The sequence below is a fragment of the Eupeodes corollae genome, chromosome 1, assembly GCF_945859685.1.
Source record: "Eupeodes corollae chromosome 1, idEupCoro1.1, whole genome shotgun sequence".
Lineage (NCBI taxonomy): Eukaryota > Metazoa > Arthropoda > Insecta > Diptera > Syrphidae > Eupeodes > Eupeodes corollae.
Window position 1 is genome coordinate 90,726,421 of NC_079147.1, and position 13,362 is coordinate 90,739,782.

Here is a 13,362-nt window from a genome sequence, read left to right on the forward strand (position 1 = left end):
ACTGGATTTCAAAAAGTACGAAAAATTGGTGATTTAATTTAACTTTCAAATGAAATTTTTTAAACCTTAACATGTACAAAAATTAAATTTGAGTTACAAATTGTAGAGACCCGAGTTATCAATAACTATAACACACTTGTTTTAGTTTGAAAATACTTTTTTTAGTTATAAGATCTTTACTCTTCGGCTACTAATTGATAACTGAACTGATAACAAATATTGATCTTGTTCTAAAGCCGAACCGGTTCTTCTTGATGTATAATGTCCCATCTCTAAGCATACTTGTCTAAACAACAATTATATCAAAATGAACATTAAAATGAATGACTAAGCATAACATAATCGGCTAGCGTGGTGGTCTCGCTTTTTGATAGTTTTTCTTGGTCTTCCAGTTCACTTTGTAAGCTCAAATAAAGAACACTGAAATATTAATAAAAGTCTTTCAATCATATAACATTGCGCAGCCGCTTTAAAGAACTTAAAAAAAAAGAAAGGAAAAACGTTTTAACAAAAAAAAAAAAAAAAAAAAAAATAATAGTAATAATAATCTAGTAAAAACTATATAAAACTTACTATACCTACTAAATATAAATTTAAAATACAATGGCAAATTGTGACTTTCAAAAGCCCGGCCCCTTACTTTTGGATGGAAATGTCAAAGAGAATTGGCGCAAATTTAATAACATGTGGAAAATATATACGGTGGCTACAAAAACGAACACGGAAAGTGAGGCTATCCAGACAGCTAGATTTTTATCATGTGCTGGAGAAAAGGCCATTGAAATATTTCAAACACTTCCTTTAGCTGAATCTAATAAAACTAAAATTAATGAAGTAATAGAAGCGTTTGAAGCGTATTGCATGCCAAGGAGCAACGTGGTCTACGAGCGATATATATTTTTCTCACGAAACCAAAAAGAAGGAGAGCCATTCGAACAGTTTTTATCTGATATCATTAAATTGGCAGAAAGCTGTGATTTTGATTGCCAAAAGGAGGACATGATCAGAGATCGAATCGTCATGGGTATTGCAGAGCAAAACATTCGATTGCAACTTTTGAAGACAGACAACCTGGACCTGACTAAAGCCAAGGAGCTTTGTCGCGTGGCGGAGCAAGCAAGTATGCAAGCTCAACAGATGCAAGGAGAACGAGGATCAATTGCAGTAATAGCAAATAAAAATCGTCAACAAAAAAAATACAATAATAGTTCTAATCTTAATTTCAATAGCAATGTTTCTAAATCTCTTTCTTATTCTAATTCTAGATTTCCAAATAATGTGACGAAGAGGAGAGACCACCTAACTAGCGAAGAACAAAGACCTTCGAGTTCGGGAAAAAATATAAACATTATTGGATGCGACAAGTGTAAAAGAAATCATATTCCAAATCGCTGTCCAGCATTTGGACAAAGATGTTTAAGATGTGGCAAGTACAATCATTTTGCCTTAGCATGTAGATTTAAGAGTGTAAATGACATTAACAGTAACGAAATTACTCATGAAGATGATGAGGATGACTCATATATTGATTCGGTTGAGGTGGTCGGTTTTAGTTCAGTTGGTGACATTTACTCGATAAATCAGGTTCGACAAAGTTGCAGGAGTTGGTATGAAAATATCGCGGTAGAAAATAGTTTGATTAAATTTAAATTGGACAGTGGGGCTGATGTTAACGTTATACCACTAAAAGAAGTTCAAAAGTTGAATTTAGAACATAAAATAAGACAGGTAAGAACAAAATTAGAGGCATATGGTGGTTCTTATATTCCTACAAAGGGTTTAGTTAGTCTTCAAGTTCAGTATAAAAATAAAATTGTTGATGCAGATTTCATGGTAGTTGGTTGTGATTCAAAACCATTGTTAGGGCTTAGTTCATGTGTGGACTTAGGGTTGATTCAAAGAGTAAATGAGGTTAGCAACATTGGTGAATTTATTCATAAAAATAATGACGTTTTTTCGGGCGATGGACGATTCCCAGATAAATGCTCATTAGAATTGAAACCAGATAGTTATTCTGTGAGTAAGCCACCGAGGCGAATACCAATAGGCATAAGGCAAAAAGTTAGAGAAGCACTAGAGACCATGGAATGTCGTGGAATAATCAGTAAGCGTGATCAACCTTCAGCATGGTCACACCAGCTAGTAGTTGTTGAGAAGGCTAATGGATCCTTGAGATTATGTCTTGACCCAAGTGCCCTTAACATGAACTTGAAAGACGAGCACTTCATAATTCCTACACTGGATGATTTTTGTGACGCAATGCGGGAGCTTAAGTACTTTTCAGTTTTTGATTTAAAGGAGGGCTTCTGGCAGCTTGGCTTGTGTGAATAATCGAAAGAATTGACAGTTTTTAGTACGCCATTTGGATCGTACCAATATAATGTTCTACCTTTTGGTATCAAAACGGCTCCAGAAAAGTTTCAAAAATTAAACTCTAAATATTTTGCCAGTTTACCTGGCACATTTGTTTACATTGATGATGTCATCGTTGGAGGAAAAACTAAAAAAGAGCATGATGAAAATGTTGAGAGAGTATTAAAAAGAGCTCGTGAAGTAAACGTTAAATTTAATAGAGATAAACTGCAGCTTTGCGTAAATAAGGTTAGATATTTGGGTCATGTTTTTACTGGTGATACAATTTGTCCAGATCCAAGTCGAGTTGAAGCTATTATAAACCTAAAAGAACCACAAGACAGAAAACAATTAGAAAGTGTTATGGGTATGTTCAATTATCTTCGTTCTTTTATACCTAATTTTTCAAATTTAAATTCACCCCTTAGGGAATTGTTGAGAAAAAATGTTGAATTTCAGTGGTCTTCAAGCCACAGCCAAGTTTTTAAAGATATGAAAGATACTCTTGCCAAACATTCAATCCTTCACGTTTTTGATCCAAAGAAACAAATTTTGATTCAGACTGATGCTTCCAAAAATGGGTTAGGATGTTGTCTTTTTCAAGAAGGTAAGCCGGTAGCATACGCTTCTAAAAGCTTGACTGACACTGAAACAAGGTACGCACAAATAGAAAAAGAATTATTGGCTGTTGTCTACGCCTGTGAGAAATTCAAAAATTACATTTATGGTTATTACTTCACCATAAATTCTGATCATAAACCATTGGTTTCTTTGGATAAAAAAGATGTTGGTGAAATTCATTCGACTCGTTTACAACGTATGAAATTGAAACTCTCAAAATATGATTTTGATATTAAGTTTGTTCCGGGAAAGTTCTTATACGTGGCAGATTTGTTATCACGTAATTTTATAAATGATCCTATAGTTGATATAGAATCATCATTAAAGGACCTCATACACAGCATCAATATGAGTGATCCTAAACGAAAAATGTTCGAAGAAGAAACCCGAAAAGATGTTGTGTTACAGACTCTTGTACATCTGTACGAAGATGGTTGGCCAGCAGATAAGCAACGGGTTCCAGAAAATGCTAGGTTCTTTTGGCAATTTAAAGACAAAATCTTTGTAGAAGACGGCCTAGTTTTTTATGAAAATCGTGTTCTGGTCCCAAACAATTTAATCAAAGGTATGCTAGATGTACTTCATAAGTCTCACATGGGAATAACAAAGACACTGAATAAAGCTAAGAGCACTCTTTTTTGGCCTTACATGAATAGGGACATTGAAAACATGATTTTCAAATGTAAAAAATGCGAAAAATTTAGATCCGAAAACAAGAAGCATTCGTTAATTCCCCACCCTATTCCGAAAAGGCCTTTCCAAAAACTTGGGATGGATTGTCTTGATTACGGGGGAAGATCGTATTTGGTTGGAATGGATTACTATTCCAAGTGGATTGAACTTCATGAAATCGCAGACAAAACTGCGACAAGCATAATTAAAATTTTAAACAAAATTTTTTCGATTCATGGTATTCCACAGAACATTGTCTCCGATAATCAACCCTTCAATTCATATGAACTCCGAAATTTTGCGAACAATTCAAATTTTGATTTTATATACAGTAGTCCAAGATATCCAAGATCTAATGGTCTTGCTGAGAAAGCAGTCCATATCGCAAAATCAATACTTAAAAAAATCAGCCAATCCGAAGGTAGTTTAGAAGAAGCTCTTTTAGAGTATAGGAGTACGCCAATTTCAGGAATTGGGTATTCACCAGCAGAAATGCTCATGAATCGTAAATTAAGAACGTGGATACCAATAAAAGATGAAGACCTTGAACCGAAAATTCCAAATAACTTGAAGGCGGTATTAGAAAGACGTCAAGAAAGAATTTTAAAAAATAATAATCCAGTTAAACCGCGTCGTGAAACACATTTTGAGAAAGGAGAAAACGTAGTATATAGAAATAATGGAAAGTGGGAACCAGGTAGAATAGTATCCAAACATGATAGTCCGAGGTCATACTTACTCCAAAATGAAAATAATAGAGTCATTCGTAGAAATACATTACACTTACGTAGGTCAATGCATTCTCCACAAATAAGACTACCTGAGGCGGAAGAGAGGACGCCTATTGTCTCTGGAAATAATGATAACCCTTCTCTTGAATTGTCAGACACTTATCACACTAACTCATCTCCATTACCTGATAGCAACAATGTCGAACAAGATGTCGAGTCAGTGCGGCAACCGGACCGAGAGTATACCACAAGATCTGGTCGAATAAGTCGGAAACCAAACTTTTATATACCTCAGTAAAATTGAATTTTAATACATGAAATTTTGAATTGTTCTATAATGCATCATAAATTATAATATAATGAAATTATTATAACTAATGTATTATTTGTACCCTTACATCTAAATGCTATTATTTGAATTCCATTGTAAATTAAAAGAAGGAAGATGATGTATAATGTCCCATCTCTAAGCATACTTGTCTAAACAACAATTATATCAAAATGAACATTAAAATGAATGACTAAGCATAACATAATCGGCTAGCGTGGTGGTCTCGCTTTTTGATAGTTTTTCTTGGTCTTCCAGTTCACTTTGTAAGCTCAAATAAAGAACACTGAAATATTAATAAAAGTCTTTCAATCATATAACACTTCTTATATGCGCACAACAGATAATCTTCCACTCTCCTGGTCGTGTTGTGGCACAGGTCTCCACATCCCTTTAATATTTTTCAGCTTTAACGTCAACCTCGGATCACTACCTTTGACATCAGTTGGCGCTTCTTGTTCTTATGCTGCCGATGGGGTGGTAATCGTGATGGTTGGATTATCATTCACATCTGTTGACATGTTGGAACCTGTAGAAAAATAATTATTACTTTAAGCTTGTGATCTGTCTAATGTTTTTACACAACCAGTGGGTATCTTCTTAACATGGCTAATGTTAAGTCGAAACACCTTGTTTCCAGCTTTTACATGTGACCTCGCTTTTCTTCCTGTCAATCCCTTCAAAATCCCTTGGATCGAAGTTGGGAGTAAATTTGTCAGAGAACGCTACATTTTTGATTAAAACCTTATCACCTATTTCTATTCCTGAATCTTTAGCTCCTCGTTCCCTACCTCCCCCATCTTTGCCTTTTTGCTTGTTTATGGAATCGCAGTCCCTAGCTTCCGAATCAAGCATTGGTTCCTCTATATCCAGCATTGAGGGAATTTTGTCGCGGATTGTTCGATTGTAAAGTAACTCCGATGGTGCTTTTCCTGTTGCGCCGTGGAAGTTACGTTGTACATAAGAGTGAACTTCTGCATCTCTTCTTTATAATCACTTCCGTTAGAGTGGGCTACCTTCAAGCGTTTTACGATCTGACGGTTCATGTGCTCCACTTCACCGTTCGCTTTTGGCCAATAAGGTGGTGAAGATATTAGCTCTATGTTGTTATCTTTACAGTAGATTTTAAACTCATTGCTGACAAATTGACGTCCGTTGTCTGCCGTGATAAACTTTGGATACCCTAGTCTACAAAATATCTCTTTCAAAAAGTAATCACATCTTTGGAAGATATCTTTTTTAAGAATTTAAACTCTTGGTATCTGGAGTAGTAGTCAATTACAACTAGAATATAGTCGTGATTAGGCAAAGGCCCCAGAAAATCCATTGAAAAGTTAGACCAAGGTCTGTTGGGAAAAACATGTCTACTCATGGGGACTGGTTGGCTAGGCTTCGAAACAATGAGACAATCTCGGCACTTTTTTACAAACTGCTCGACTCTCTGTCTACCAATGGCCACCACACTTTGGAACGGACTCTCCGCTTCATTACTGTTTCACCAGGGTGGCCTTCGTGAGCAAGAATTCTAGAGTGTAGTGAGATGGGTATTACGATCCTAGTTCCTCTTAATAGAATATTGCCTATAGTACACAATTCAAGTCTGAATGGAAAGTATGAACGTTGTTGACAGCCTCGATCAGCTCCTGATCCTTGGGGTTATTCGAACAAATCTCTGATATGGTAATCGCTCTATATTCTGCTCCCCCTGTTCGTCGAATGTTTCTGCTATTTGTATTTTACACAGTCGTGAAAATAAATCAGCTATATTTAGCTTGCCCGGTTGATAAACCACCTAAACCTAAACGCTTGTAACCTAAGCACCCATCTTTCAATACGAGCTGGTGGCCTTGATGTAGGCTTAATTATTGCCTCTAGTGGCTTATGGTCTGTGACCAACTCAAATTCTGTTTCTGATAGGTAGTATGAAAACCTTTCAACTGCCCATACTAACGCTAGGCCTCTTCTTTGAGAGTATCTCCTCTCCACCTGGGATAGGCTTTTACTCGCTACTGGGCTGGCATCAGCTTTAAGTCAAATGCGGTTTTTTAAGTCAAAGTAAGAGAGAGTGGTCGAATCTGCTAGAAGCAGTTTTAATCTCTGAAAAGACTTTTGTTGAGATTCTGCCCATTCGAATTTGTCATCTTTCTTTATCAAACACCTGAGTGGTGACATCAGTCATATCTGGGACGAATTTTCGAAGATATGTCACCAATCCAAGGAAACTTCTTGTCTCTTCTTTGCTTTGTGAAGGTCGAAATTCATGTACTGTCTTTATTTTGTCCGGGTCTGGGCTTATACCCTGTGTCGATAGGGTGTGTCTTCTTTAGCAAGAAGATTTTCTATAACTTTTTGAAATATTTCGGCAAAGTTTACACCAAACTAAAGTCTCTTGTATCTAAACATCCCCTTGTGCGTTATAAAGGTGGTGATATGTCTACTATCATCTTCTAGTTTTAGCTGGTAATACGCACTCATTAAGTCAAGCCTTGAAAGGAATTTGGCACCTTTTATAACTTTGTTATTACCGCTTAAATGTCGGTAGTGGAAAATTTTCTCTTTGTATTGCGCCATTCGCACGTCGCGTCGCATGTCGATTCAGAGCCGAATTTCATCATCGTTCGTAAATGCTACCACAATCGGTGAGATCCAAGAGCTTGGAAATTGGTTTGATGATGTCTTGGTCTACTGCGTCTTTAAGCTTCGTCTCGTCATATCTTCTAAGGCAGCTGGGACTCTACGTAAAGGTTGCTGAACGGGTTTAATATATGTATCGATAGACAGACTTATTTTGATCCCTTTAATCTTTGGAAACGGTTTTAAACTTTCGAGATAATTAACATTAAGCCCTAGTTTCAAAACGCATAACTTCACTGCCGTCTCTCGTCCTAATAACAATTGTCTCCACTCTCAACCACCTAGAATGAAGCAATCACTTCAGGACGCTCTGCAATGCATAACGGAGCTTCGAAAACAGCCCTAGTTTTGAGCAATTCATCACCCGCATAAGCGCTAAATTGGTTTGTCGTCTCTTTTCTAACATCCCACATTACAGCATTATAGCTTTTTAGTAACTGCCAGTCGGATTCACCTAAGCGATTAAACCTTGACCCTGACCCTGGTCAATGACCATTGATATATGATGGCCACCGACTTGACACTCAATCATTTCGTTCATGTCCATGTTATGACCATCTACAACTCGGAAACAATCGTGTTCTGCCAATTGAGTCTCATCTTCGCTCTCATTTTCGCCTCCTCCGTTCTCAATGAAACGTGCCCTAGAAAACCCAGATTTCCTTGACGTTTAATTGATTTTGTCTTGCATTTCTGCGAATAGTGCCCGATCAAGCCACACTTGTTGTATTTGGCATTCTTTCATCACAATTAAAGCTCCTTCTGTTAGAACTCAAAAGGTATTCGGTTTTCCCCTGGTGCTTTGTTATATTTAGTTCTAGCAATAGCCTCTTTGACCTCCTCAAAACATATGTTAGGACTGGCATATTGGATTATTGAATCATTGTTTATAGGATTAAGATATTTTTAGAAGTGATCTTTATTAGGATATAAAGTAACGCCAATAGTAAAAGGTTTGCCTGTTATCCCTCTTATAGCTTTCTAAAAATATTTGGCATTGCTTGCATTCGAAGCCTCGTGTACTAACTGTCCAAAGAATTTTTTTCTTTGAACTCAAAAAAATAAGTTTGACATTTTTGACATGCTTTGCCTTGTCGAATTATTTTTTTGAGACAGCTTCAGCTATAGCTGCATTAAGAAAATTTAGTTTATAAGATCCTTTAAGATTAACATGCATCTCAGATAATTCTAAGGATAAGTTTTGATGACAAATTTCAATTCGGTGATCCTTCAAACATAATTTTGGTAAAAGATGCATCTCCACATGCTTTGGCATTGGCACAATATCATTATATCTTGTATTAATTCAATTGGCATGTGGTCTGAAAAATGTTGAGTCCCAACTTTCAAATCTTCAATTAAATATAAAAAATCTGTTTGCTGCACAGCAATAATAATTAATTGAGGAGCCATTTGTAGATAGAAAAGTTTTTTCCCTTGTATATCTCTTTTTGTTCTTCAGAATAAAACAAAACAAAGGTCAATTTAAAACTTACAAAACTGTTTGCCAAGGACTTAAGACGACAATAACAAGAAATAGGTATTCAAAGTCGATAGCAACGATAGAAGTAACAACGCCATTTTAACCACAACTTTTAGTTTTGTTGGAAAGGTGTTGCAAAATCATTCCAAAATTAATTAAGATGTAAGTAGTAACATGAATTCTCTTATTGAACTCAAGCCCAAAACTATATTAACCTTCTATACCTATACAAATATTTTTGCTCTAAGGAAAACTTTGGATATTTTCGGAAACACCTCCACTTCAGGAAACACAAATCATCGTGTTTAATATCCCTTTTGAAAAGTCTTCACCACACCTGTAACAATACATCCATTTGTATGCATCATTATTGCAAAAATATTACATTTTCCAGCTAACTAACTCATTTTCCCTTGGCTTGCTTTTCCTATTTCAGCAGCAGGAAATTTACCAAAAACTTTTCAGTAAGTAAACAAAATGTTATGGTGTTAGTATGTCTGCATGTACATTATAAATACACCAACACCAACCTATCTACACTTCGTTGATTTTATTGATATTGAAAGAGTTACTTTGTAGAAACTGAAATTTGTTTTTCCAACTGAAAAGTTAAAGTGCCTTGCCTATCTACAACGCTTAATGTATCGAATCGATATCTCTTTGGAGCATGTAAATAGTCCTTTTTTTGTTGGTTCTGTTTTTGTACGAAATGTGCTTAAATGTTGCTTGAATTACCTGTCTGAAAGAATACATTAACGGCATTTCGATTAAATTTTTGAAAAAAGTTTTAAAAACTGATGAACCATTTTGTGTCCTGTGTCCGTCCGTCCCTCGATTTGGTTAACGTAGAGAGTTACCTACAAGGGTAGATGTTTTTTTTTGTTTTAATATAAAATGAGGACACCAGCTTCGCAATTTTTAATGAAGTTTAAAATTAACATAATAAGGTTTTAAAATACTAATTCTACACACAAAGTGGTTCATTGAAAAACCGAACATATTCCCAAAGATATAACGACTAGGGTAACATCATAGTCGATTCAGTCCTTAGCTATTCCTTTTTGCAATCTACATACATATACATACGTATGTAAACAAAATTATTTTTAATTAAGATACATAGTTTGAGACTTGAGAGGTATAAGGTACCTTCTGTTATCAGTTTTTTCTTCTCCTTTGATGTTCTTAAATGTTAATTTTGTTCCAAAATTAAGGTAGCAGATAAGCAAAAACGTTAAGTTTTTGAATTGAATTTCCAATACCGCGACACAAAAAACTAGTAATTTTTTTCCCCAGAACACAAAACTAAAATGAGTTTACGAGAAATGCGATTTCCTTTCATAACATTGTTAAAAATTGCATACACTTACACACACGAAAAGGTAATAATGTCAAACAAATTTTGCAGCAGCATTTTAACCGTCTTTTGAAAATTTCATTCTTATTGTCGGTTGTGACTTTGATATGAAACTATTTTGACTCGTTTCTTACCTCTGATCCTAAAAAATATGCGATCAGTGTACTATCGCCTGTAGGCACATTAGAACATTGAATCATATTAGCAAATTTCTGACCGTATAGCAAAGTCCCTAGTGTCGAAATAAAAGATTTTAAGAAAGATGTCTGTCAGCAAATAAATTGTGTTATATATCTCATATATATATATATCATATTTATATATATATATTGGTATATATCTCAATAAAATTGCGTGGGTGGTTTTTTTATTATAGTAATTTAAAAAAAAGGTCAACATTTTTGTTAACCCTAAATACCTAAATTGTAACGTGACATAAAACAAGTATATTTTTGAAAACAATCCAAACAATCCAGTTTTTTTTTAAATCAAAAAAACTGAAAAAAATTGTCACCTCGAAAATTTTACGAAAACAAATGATTTTGTTTCCAAAACAATGTTTTGCAACGAAAAATAACTTTTTTAAACGTTTAGTTAAATTTATTTTTACAAAAAATAAAATCATAAAAAAATGTATTAAAGTTATTAAAAATTGATTTTTAACTCAAATATCTTTTCAAAACTTTGAGATATCTGCTTAAAACTACTTTTATCTTTAACAAAAAAATGTTGTCAATATTCATTACAATTTTGAGAGAAATCCAATTTAAAGTTTTTTTTACAAAAAATAAAAACCTAAACAAAAAAATTAATATAAGTTGGTAAACATTTACTTACGAATCAAAAAGCTTTTAAAAATTAAAAATAGTGTATGTAAATTTTTTCTACATTCAGTAGTTTTTTTTTATAAAAATCCAACAGTCCGTTTTTTCATACAAAAATTAAATCTACAAACAAATAGTACGCAAATTTGGTAAATATTGATGTTTGGTTCTTAATATCTCTCAAATTAATTTTATTCATCCAATTTGTAAAAATTTAAGAAATTCTTCTAAAATTTCTTTCGACTAAAAATCTATCTTCAAACTAAACTATTTCTTTATATGAAAAATATTGTTGGCAATTTTCAAATTTTGTAACCCAACACGAAAACCTACAAACTTTTAAGCAAGACAAATCGGGTTGGGTTGCATCCCAGCCTCTTTTTTCTTTGTGGAATGAGAAATGGGGAAACATCTATCAAACCCAAAGAAAACTCATTATTTGATTCGAGCTGTAAAGAGTTTATTAGGGTATGGATTTATAAAGCCAAACCCACTGAAGAAAACCTTAATAACTTCAAACAAGCTAGAAAGACCTGTAACGAACATATTCTAGCATTACATTTTTACATGACTTGAAATTACGGAAAAAAATACTGCAATGTCCCAAAGGTAGAAAAATCTAATCGTCAATTTTTAAGCTCGATTGATAAAGTCCATTTGCTGGCAGACCAGTTTCCTGTTAATTTTATGATGCTAATGAGTGACATGTATTCTCCTTTACTCGAACGCGTAAACGATATTATGCGACTAATCTTTTTTCGCGCTGGTTCAGTTGCAACAGTACTTAACAATCTTGACATTCACAAATAATTTGCCCAGAAATCCTTTGCTCGCTATTGTTTTGAAGAGGTGTTCTTGAACGAAAAACCACTGCGTAATCTTTTCCATCTGTCCTATTCTACTGGTCTCGTTACGAGTGGATGGAAAACTGCATTTGTCCAGCCTGGCTCTTCAAATAGGCAGCGGCATGACTAGCTTTTGTAGCAATACATCCACTGGTGAAATCATGGTTTATCCACCGAAAAGTGGAACAAATCTCCAAATCGTTAGAGTTTAGAGCATTTCATAGAGTTTGTAATTATTGAACCTCTTCTTCGTTTTGTTAGCAATTACCTTTCGGACCGTTCCATTCAAATCTGATATCCACAAAATAAATGCTATTGTGTTTCCGACGCTCTTCCTTGTTTTATAAATGATCTTCTGTTTAAAGCTTATAACCCACTAAATTGTTTCGCTGATGACAATACCCTCAGCTTTCTATATTCCTTTTTAGATTCTCATCTTTGTTCTTCAGTTGTGGAATATCAACGGTGGTATATGATAAGCTCATTAAATTCTGATCTTGACAGCATAGTCCGGTTAATGGGGAATCAAAAACCGTGTAGAATTTAACGCTTCGAAAGTCTATGCGGTCTACTGTCACAAAAGCGAAACCCTTACCCAATGTCACTTTTCATCGATAGTACTTGCATTGAGGAGATTGAAAAGCTTTCAGTGGTATGTATGTGCTTCACAAACCACTTATTGTGAAGTGTTTGGATTTTCTCCGACGATGCAAGAAGACTTTACACCTTCGTCCAAAACTTGAGTATAATTTTTATATAAGAGCTGGTGCCCCAATAACGTACTTGAGTCTTTTGGATAGAATTGAAAAGAGTGCTCTAAAAACAGGAGATCGTTCTCCAACCGAGACACTTTCTTCTCTTGAACACCGCCGCAAGTTCTCATGCCTATCATGGTTTTGTTGTTATTTTTATAAACAATGCTCTGGTGAAATAACCAGTTTCTCCCCTTAAACAATTCAATCGTAATACCCGCACTTTTAGGAATTCCTACAGTGCTCATCAGTTCACCCCTGAGGCCAATTTCGGACTACACTACACGAATGTGGAATGCTTTTCCAGGCTCAATATTTCCCACATATTACAATGTGCAGACATTCAAAACGAATATATATCGGTTTCTCTTTTTTAATCCTATACCCTCCTTTCCTAATTGCTCGCACTGTGTCTAACCATTACTCATAACCCCTTAAGTGAGTGCAAAGTATCAACAAAAAACATTTCAAATAAAACTAAACATTTAGTTGAAAATTGACCTTTAGTTAAATTATAACTGAAGATCTTTGACAGTAACACCAAACACGAAACGAGAGTGAGCTGTCAAAACCAGTGCCACCATGAATAACATAGCAAACAATTCACCCATTTTTATGATGATTTCCAAGTTTCGGAACGGAAAGGTAGTGATATAAAAATGAGTAAAGTGGCGGATTTATGAAGAGTTTATTTATGTATTTCAATGAAGGTCGATTTTTTCTTAAGAATGCTTTTTAAAAATCAAGTAGAACATTATTATTA

General features: G+C 34.7%; 1 protein-coding gene across 1 annotated transcript; it reads left to right on the forward strand.

Annotated features, from left to right (window-relative positions):
• Positions 1-603: 603 nt before the first annotated feature.
• LOC129941414 (uncharacterized) lies at positions 604-2,791 on the forward strand. The gene is made up of 4 exons (XM_056050039.1): positions 604-1,139; positions 1,266-2,273; positions 2,451-2,719; positions 2,781-2,791. The coding sequence occupies exons 1-4, from the start codon at positions 604-606 to the stop codon at positions 2,789-2,791; spliced, it is 1,824 nt and encodes a 607-aa protein (XP_055906014.1).
• Positions 2,792-13,362: the final 10,571 nt, after the last annotated feature.